This window comes from Myotis davidii, unplaced genomic scaffold, assembly GCF_000327345.1.
Source record: "Myotis davidii unplaced genomic scaffold, ASM32734v1 scaffold399, whole genome shotgun sequence".
In the NCBI taxonomy this organism is placed as follows: domain Eukaryota; kingdom Metazoa; phylum Chordata; class Mammalia; order Chiroptera; family Vespertilionidae; genus Myotis; species Myotis davidii.
In genome coordinates this window covers 1,461,878-1,470,970 of record NW_006292094.1, presented here as the reverse complement: position 1 = coordinate 1,470,970, position 9,093 = coordinate 1,461,878, and the positions used below count along the sequence as shown (strand labels likewise).

Here is a 9,093-nt window from a genome sequence, read left to right as displayed (position 1 = left end):
CTCCCCCCCTCCCCCCCCTCGATTATCCTCCTGACAGCCAGTCTGAACCAAATTGGATGTGGGGCATTTCATAACTTTTGTTGAACAAATTTGTGGATTAAGGGAACAAATTAAGTCCACATTTTTATTGGACACCATCAAACATATGACATACAGACTGGAAATGGACCTTCCTTCCTGGTCTTGGAATCATTTCACTGGAGCCCGAATCTCTGCTTCTCAAGGGTATTTTTTAAATATATTTTTATTGATTTCAGAGAGGGAGGGAGGGAGGGGGAGAGACAAAGATATCAATGATGTGAGAGAATCATTGATCAGCTGCCTCCTGCACGCCCCCCTCCTGCATGCCTGCAACTGGGGATGTGCCCTTGACTGGAATCAGTCCACAGGCTGATGTTCTATACACTGAGCCAAACCGGTGAGGGCTCAAGGGTATTTTTAAAAATCAGATATACCCAAAGGCCTTTGGGAAGGAAACCTGCTCCCTCTCACCCGGGACCTGTGTTTAGGCTGGGCCGCAGTACCCATAACTGAGATGCGAGTCTAATGGGAAGGCCCCTCTCTGCACACACCCCCCACCCACCACCCCCTCCCCCCACTTGCCCCCCCCTTTTCCATTCATCCCTCTTCGGTCCCCCCCACAGTTTCCCCTGGCCATAGCTTAGTTTAAGCTCCAGCCTTTTTCTATAACTGAACTAGCAGCTTTCCATGTTAGTGCCAACTTAAGCGCCCTGTCACTTTTCTGCACTCTTAGGTTGGCCAGTCAATCTACCGCTCGCTTGGCAATTAGCGAGGTGCCTCTGGCACTGGGCCCAATGGCTCGGAGAGCAATGCGGACATTTCATCTTCCCGTCCTCGCTCCTGGGCTTCCCGGTAGAAAGACAGGCTCCAGGTGGACAGGGGGCTTCTACTGCTCTCTCCCTCTGTACCGACACGTCGTTGCATGCAATGGATATTTACTGTCTTACAAACTTAATTGGAATGTGATTACTTAACAATAAATACAATGAGAATTTCTTGAGAGAGAGAGAAATTGGCTGGGCTTCGTGGAGGCGAGGCTGTAAAGACCGCTGGTCGTTGTCGCCAGACAGCCTGGGTTTGCATCCTGGCTCTTATTGAGTATACTAGGGGCCTGGTGCACGAAATTTGTGCAGGGGTGGGGGTCCCTCAGCTTGGCCTGCACCCTCTCCAATCTGGGACCCCTTGGGGGATGTCTGACTAGTAATCCAGGACCACTGGCTCCTATCTGCTCGCCTGCCTGCCTGCCTGATCACCCCTAACCACTCTACCTGCCTGCCTGATCGCCCCTAACTGCCTCTGCTTGCTGGTCTGGTCTCCCCTAACTGCTCCCCTGCTGGCCTGGTTGCCCCCTAACTGCCCCCCTGCTAGCCTGGCTGCCCCCTAACTGCTCACCTGCTGGCCTGGCCGACCCCTAGCTGCTCTCCCCTGAAGGCCTGATCGCCCCTAAACACTTCTGCCTCAGCCCCTGCTCCCGTGGATTTGTCCGGAAGGAAGTCGGACATCTGGAAGATGTCTGGCTGACCCAGTCTAATTAGCATATTACCCTTTTATTAGTATAGATGAGCTTAACACTGATGCAAAACCCTCCAAACCTCAGTTTCCCACTCTGTAAACTGGAAACGACAATAGCACTTGACCAAGCCCTGGAAACAGGAACACGGGGAGCTTTCTCTAAGCAATGCAGCTGTTTCTGTGGCCACACTTTCAGGATTTCTTCCCACTAATCCTTATATTCTTAAGAAGTGCCCATGGCTAATACACAGGCGGTCTTTCCTGAATCCAGTTTTTGTCTAGATGATCACATTCTCATCTTTAGCTCATGGGTTATCTGAATGACTGTGTCCCCCCCGTCCCCCTCCCCCCCCACCGCATTCTATAAGTTGAAGCAACAGAAAGGAAGCTGACCCCAAGCAATACAACAAAATAAAATGCAGAGTGCATCAGTGTTCACCAAGGAGCCTGCGGGAGCATTCGCAAGGCTGCCAAATAGATCTATTAATTAAAAGGGAGAGAAAACCATCAATTAAAATTAATGAAAAGTTATTGTTTGCGATGCTGACCTCATACTCCAGGTGCCTGAAACATTAGATAATGAGTAGGCGTGATATTTCTCCAGCTGGCCCCTCGCCCCTCGACAAGACCAGGCCTGTCTCCTCCATCTGGCCCTCCTGGGTTGCTTGGGTCCGGACCTGAATCATGGCTCAGGTTCCTCTCCTCTGAAAGTAGGGGAGTCCTGAGGCCTGGGGAGCAGCTCTGGGGACCCTTCTCTTCAGCCCCACCCATCAGCACCCGCTCACCGCGCTGTCAGACGGCGTCCGGATTCTCCCGCTCGGCCCTGCTCCGCCTTCCATGTGCCCCGAAGGCTGCAGCGGCTGGGCACATGGTCGCCTCGGTTCCCTCTGACACGTGTCCTTCTCCGAAATGGCCTTGTCTTGACTTTTCCACTTGTTTTTTGTTTTCCCATCAGCCTGTAAACTTCTTGTTCACCAGTGGCTGCACATGCATGGCCCCATCAGCATCTCTCTTTTTTTTTTTTACTTTAAATTTTTAAATATTGTTTTAAAAATTTAAAGTAAAGAAAGTATGACATATGTCCCCTCCTTTCCCCATTGGCTCCTTCCAGCCCGCCCCGCCCCCGCCCCAGGCCTTCACCATCCTACTGTGCATATGTGCATACAAGTCTTTTGGTTGATCTCTGCCCACCCATCCACCCTCCCCTGCCTTCCCTTTGAGGCTCTGCAGTCTGTTCTATGCAACGATGTCTCTGGATCTATTTTGTTCATCAGTTTATTTTGTTCATTAGAGTCCACATATGAGTGAGGTCCTGTGATACTTGTCTTTGACTGGCTTATGTCACTTAGCATAATGCTTTCCAGGTGCCTCCATGCGGGCTCAAAAGGTAAGAGATCCTTCTCTTTTCCTGCTGCATCGTATTCCACGGTGTGAATGTGCCACGGCTTTTTTATCCACTCGCCTGTTGCCCATCAGTATCTCTTGCTGGACAGGAGGGAGCCAGCGTTGCCTTCTCGAGGAGAAGTCGTTCCTCTCTAGAAAGAAATCCACTCCGTGGATACGAAAGGGGTTCCCCCTGGGCGACATTTTGCTAACGTCACTCAAGCGACAACAGGCCTCACAGTTATGAGAGGTCGTCGTCCTCCTCTTTCGTGTGGCGTTGTCTCTGTCACACCCAGCCTGCTGGGCTGACCGCGCCCTGTGGGGACTCCAGTGGTCCAGGAGTTGTGTTCAGCCTTTGAATGTGTATCTCACACAATTCTGCATCCCGGAAGCAGGAGGAGATGGGCAGACACACAAAGGGGAGCAGAGGCCAGGCAGCGGCCAGTCCAGGAGAAGGCGGGCCGCGGGGGGCAGCTGCCGGATTCGTGGGTGCCTGGGACTCTCCTGTTCCCGCCTCCACCACCCCAGGCCATGGGAGCTCTGATTTCCATGAGATGCCGGCTCCCTTGTTGGGCCACTGTGACCCTCACGGCCTGAGCCACCCGGAGTGGCTGGCTGTGCTGATGGGCTCACAGAGCAGTGAAACAAGAGTAACTGGCGTCCGGGGTCGGGGCCACACCAGCATGGGCTGTCCCTGTGTGGGAGCCGCGGGCTGGTGTCCGACAGCCGTCAGGGCATTTACTCCTGGGCTCAAGGCTCTGCTCGTACCCACTGGAGCCGTTGCCCTCCTCAAGGATCCAGGCTTTAGCTTCTTTTTTAAATGTAGCCCCTAGTTTATTTGTTATTTTATTAAAAATCTGTATTGTTGAAGGTATTACATATGTCCCCTTTTTTCTCCCATTGAGCCTATATAGTTCTCCCTCTCCCTCCCCGATTCCCAGGCCTCCACCACCCTATTGTCTGTGTCCATGGGTTATGTATATATGCCTGCAAGTTTTTTGGTTGATCTCTTACCTCCCCCCCCGCCCCTCCCACCTTTTACCCCTGCCTTCCATCTGAGATTTGACAGTTGTGGCCCTTGGTTTTTATATACATTTTATAAAAACATCTATATACCCTGGCTGGGGTGGCTCAGTTGGTTGGGCATTGTCCCTTGCACTGAAAGGTGGCTGGTGCAATTCCTGATCAGGGCACATGCCCAGGTTGTGGGCTAGATCCCCAGTAGGGGGCATGCAGGGGGCGGCCCAGCGATGTGCCCCTCTTATATCTATGTTTCCCTCCCTCTCTCTCCCTTGCTCTTCCTCTAATTAGTTGAAAAACCATTTAAAAGAAATCTATAGCTGTGTTTTATATGTAATATAAAATATATACACACATGTAATGTAATATCTAAATATAATATACACACATGTATACTACTGGCTACCTACTCTGTGCCAGACGCACTATATCTATACATGTTTGATCCCCACTGTTACCCTGTGAGGCAGCTTGTTTCCCTGGCTCTCACTAATGAGGCAATTTGTCTGAGGTGTTAAGGAATTTGGCACAAAGTCCCAGGTAAGTGGGAGAGACGGCTCCGGCTCCTGGCCCGGGGCTGGCTCTGAAGCTGCGCTGTTCTCCCAGGGCCAGACTCCTGTAGGAGGGAGGACAGCTCAGCAGAGCCCCGGGTCCTCCTAGTGGTGTTAGCGGTCAGGAAGCAGCAGTACCAACAGCATCTTAGAGTCCCAACTATTCTATTTTTTTTTTTTTTGCCCGCCTTGAACTTCAGGGATCACAGCTTAGCCCTACTCAGGGGAGCCCCTGGCAAGCCTCTCCCCTGCCTCCTTGGCCTCCGGCCCGGGTCCCAGCCCTGGCCCCTCACAAACGGCTTCTGAAGGAGGAGCAGGATTCCTCGGGGCGCCCCTCGCCCAGAAGGACATCCAGCCACTCTTCCAGGTCCCGCACCAGCTGCTCCAGCTCTCGCACCTCTTTCTCCAGCTTTTCCAGGAAAACTTGCAAGTTCTCCTTCAACCAAGTCCTGACGACCTTTAACGGCTCTTTTGAGGGATCCTTGGTCTGGTGTTCAAACCCCTGAAAGGCATACACCAAAGTTACATCTGGAGCTTTTCCACGTAGACTCCTTTGCCACTGGTTTCAAAAAGTCCCCTGAGCCTTTGTAGTTATGAAAGCCTTCTGCTTGGAATACCCTTCCCCATGGTCTCCAGCTCCTACTTATCCTTCAAGACCCAGCTTGCTAATGCCACCTCCAGGAAGCCTTCCCAGATTTCCTCAGCCAGGCTTGTCCTCCCTTCAGGACCTTCCTGAGTATGTTACCTGAGAAGCCACAGGATTCTGGTAGTTACATTCTCTGATCCTTTCTGACATCTCCCAACTTCTTCCTGAAACGGGCACAGACACACCTCTTCACAAGGGCCAACGAATGGCAGTTGACATAAACATGGTTGGTCCCCCAGTGGGATGAAGGGCGGTGGGAGAAGGCAAGCGCCGAGACCGCCTTGGCATGCGGCCATCTCCAGGACACCCCTCACGACTCTGTGTGGCCTCGGCGTCTCCTTTCTCAGATTGCAGAAGGCTCACCTGATATTCCCGAGCTCACGTACAGCACCAAGACCAGCAGCGCCAACAGCGTCTGTGGGCAAGAGGAGATGGGTCAGGTAAATTGCTGGGGGCAGATGGGCACCTGCTTGTCTCAGAGAACTGGACATGGGGCATCGATAAGATTGTCTTTTGAGCTTAACGTTTCCCTACTTACCTAAGTCACATGCTCACTACAAAACCCCCACGCATTGCAGAAACAGCGTGGCAACTAACCGGCACTTCACTGCTGCTTTCCTGCTCGCCTCGCTGCTGGGAATGAAGGTCCGCTTCCGTCTCATTCCTTGCCTCACTTTTACACCTTTTGTTTGAAAGGATCTTTAAACGAAACCCACTTTATCGTGGCCTTAGTTTACATGCAATACAATGCATACATTTTAATATATATATATTTATCCATTTCAGAGAGGAAGGGAGAGAGAGAGAGAAACATCAATGATGAAAGAATCATTGATGGGCTGCCTTCTTCACGCCCCACTCTGAGGACGGAGCCCACAACCTGGGCATGTGCACTGACCAGAAATTGAACCGTGACCTCCAAATCATGAGCCGATGCCCAGCCTCTGAGCCACACTGGCCAAGCTAAAATGCACACCTTTTAAATGTGCAGTTTTGACAAACGTCTATACCTGTGGACTCCCACCCCAATCAAAATAAAGAGCATTTCCATCATTTTAGAACGTTCCTTTATGCCTTTTTGCAGTCAGCTCCCTCCTTCCCCCTGGCACAGGGATTCAGACATACCTGCTTTCACTGGCAGTGAGACTGACGGTGTCAGGGGCAAGCAGACATGGACGGGGGATTGAGGCGGACAGTGTGGACTGACATCGAATCTTCCTCAAACTCACCACATGTGGACGGAGCCAGATTTGATCTGATTTGAAACCGTACCAGTATATTTCTTACGTACTCGAGTTCGTGAGGCAAGACTTACCCCGCTACCACAACAAAGAAGACAAAAGATTGGCCTAATTTGGCTCTCCCCTGGGTAGTTTTCTTTGGATAGACCAGCAGCTATATTCTTGTTATTAACTTCAAAACGAAAAATAAATTACAACGGGCTGAGCCTCGCAGACCCACTGATGAGTGACAGGAGCCAGACACAAAGGTGCGCACTGATTTCATCCCCAGGAAATCCTCGCACACGCACAACTCATCGGCGATGAAAGACATCAGAATCCCGGCTGTGGGTGGGGCTCTGGCTACGTGGAGGCCTAAGGAGCCATCCGGGTACCAGAATGTTCTATAGCTTAATCTGGGTGGTGGCTGCCCGCGTGGGTACACCCAGTGTGAGAGTCATTGCTCTGTACACTTACGATGAGGTGCCTTTTCTCTTCTCCACAGTATCCCCTGGGAATCTTTTTTATTTTTCTTTAAATTTTTTTATTGATTAAGTTATTACATATGTGTCCTTATCCCCATATTATCCCCCATCCTCCCTGACTCATGCCCTCACCCCCCTGGTGTCTGTGCCCATTGGTTAGGCCTATATGCTTGCATATAAGTCCTTTGGTTGATCTTTCCCCCTTACCGCCTCCCTCCCCTACCTTCCCTCCAAGGTCTTAGCTATTGTAAACTGTGTTGCTATGAACATAGGGGTGCATATATCCTTTCTAATTGGTGTTTCTAGTTTCTTGGGATATACCTAGAAGTGGGATCACTGGGTCAAATGGGATGCCCTGGGAATCTTTTAATGTAAAACACTTGATGTCCTGGGCCAGAGCCAACTCGTTTCTTCTCTCCGAGCCTCAGTTTCTTTATCTGCAGAATGGGTTTGAAATGTACCTCTTTCAAAAAGGAGGGGTGGGAAAGGCCACAGTAAACAGAAGTAAGTGAGTTGTCTTGCTGCGGGACTCCTCAGAGCCTCTGTTATGTGAATGAGCCGCGTAAATCCCTAACCACAGGACTCTTCTAATGATTCTCCTACAAGGAGCACTCCAGGCTTTGGTATCCATGGGACGCTTCTTAGGAGGAGCCGCAGTGTGAGGGATCCCTCAAATCCCATCTTGCCGCGAGGCCCCGCATTCAGGAGGTACTGGTGCACGTATGTTAAGTGAGCAGATCTTTTGAAGACATGTATAGATCGGTCACCAATTGTGCTGTTTAAAACCTCTCAGTGGTCTCTTATTGATCTCAGAATAAAATCCCACCCCTCCATGGTGTGGGAGGCCCAGCTGCCCTCCCCAGCCCTCCTCACCTCTCCACCTGGGAGGCCGTGGAGTGCAGTGTGACCCTTGCTAAGGGTCTGGAGTCACATAGACTTGGCTTCAAACCCCGGCGTATCCTGGCTGTATGGCCTTTTGCCTTTCTGAGCCTCAGTTTACCCATCTGTGAGTGGGATCCACAACAGCTACCTCTCAGGAATGTTGTAAAAGGTCACGAAAGAGAGAGGAGGTGGAAGCACCAGGCTGTGGACAGTGAGTGTTTCCATTTTGACAAAAATCCCAGGTGAGGTTTGAATTTCAGTCCTAAGAACTAATGCTCCTAGAGCTCTCCAATTCAGGCATATTATCCTATTTATTTCAGTTCGTTCATTCATTCATTCATTCATTCAGCACCAAACACCATTCTAGGCACTAGGGATATAGCAGGACACTAAACAAAACCCCCTTGCCCTAGCCTAGACAGTTTGGCTCGGTGGATAGAGTGTCAGCCTGTGGACTGAAGGGTCTCAGGTTCAGTTCTGGTCAAGGGCACGTACCTTAGTTGGAGGCAACCAATTGATGCGTCTCTCTCATCGATGTTTCTCTCTGTTTCTCCCCCTCCCTTCCACTCTCTCTAAAAATCAATTTTAAACTGAAAAAATATCCTCAGGTCAGGATTAACAGCAGCAGCCACAACAAAGACCCCAGCCCTCCCCGAGCATACCCGCTGCTGGCAGCGCTGGGATTAGGCAAGAGCTGGTAACGCTTCAGGAAGGAGCGCCTGAGCCCCCGTGCTGTGTCCTTTGAGGGCCTGACGGTGTGTCTGAGCCCAGATGGGGGAGAGTGGGTGCACCGGCCTGGCCTCACCTGCTTCTTGTCCTCACAGCGACTGCCCCTTCTGTGGTCGAGCAGCTCGGCTGCCTCTCGCCTCCTGTTATCCACCTGTTGGGCCACCATGGCCTCCGCTCAGGCTGCCTGGGTGGAGCAAGGTCCCCGCACCTGACAGCAGATGGGCACCCCCAGTGTCCTCTGCTCACCAGGCATCCGTCCCTCAAGCCATGAGGTCTGATGTCACAGAAGGGGGGGCAGCGAGGCCCCACCCTTGTCACCATCCTGATGTTTAGCCCTGCCCCTCACTTTTCCTTCATTTAAATGCCAAAAACAACAAACAAAAACGCCAGGAAGAAAGACAGCAGAAGATTATATTTCAGGGTGATGATTTCTCTGATCTTTCCCCTCTATACTTGCAAGCTTTTAATAAAATACGCGCAATTAAATACAAAACAATAAAAAGCTTTGTTAGACTGAAATTTTTATGGATATAATTTTAGATTCATGTCAGCAGAGAGAAAAAATAAAGGAGACCTCGCGCGCCCTTCACTCACTTCCCTCCAAGGGCAGCATCGCCGCGTACAGGGTCACAGCCAGGATGCTG

General features: G+C 51.1%; 1 protein-coding gene across 1 annotated transcript; it reads right to left on the bottom strand.

Annotated features, from left to right (window-relative positions):
* Positions 1–4,776: 4,776 nt before the first annotated feature.
* Positions 4,777–8,615, bottom strand: SMIM23 (small integral membrane protein 23). The gene is made up of 4 exons (XM_006765454.1): positions 8,526–8,615; positions 5,497–5,548; positions 5,233–5,297; positions 4,777–4,989 (listed from the first exon to the last, which is right to left on the bottom strand). Exons 1-4 carry the CDS (start codon positions 8,613–8,615, stop codon positions 4,777–4,779), a joined length of 420 nt encoding a protein of 139 aa, XP_006765517.1.
* Positions 8,616–9,093: the final 478 nt, after the last annotated feature.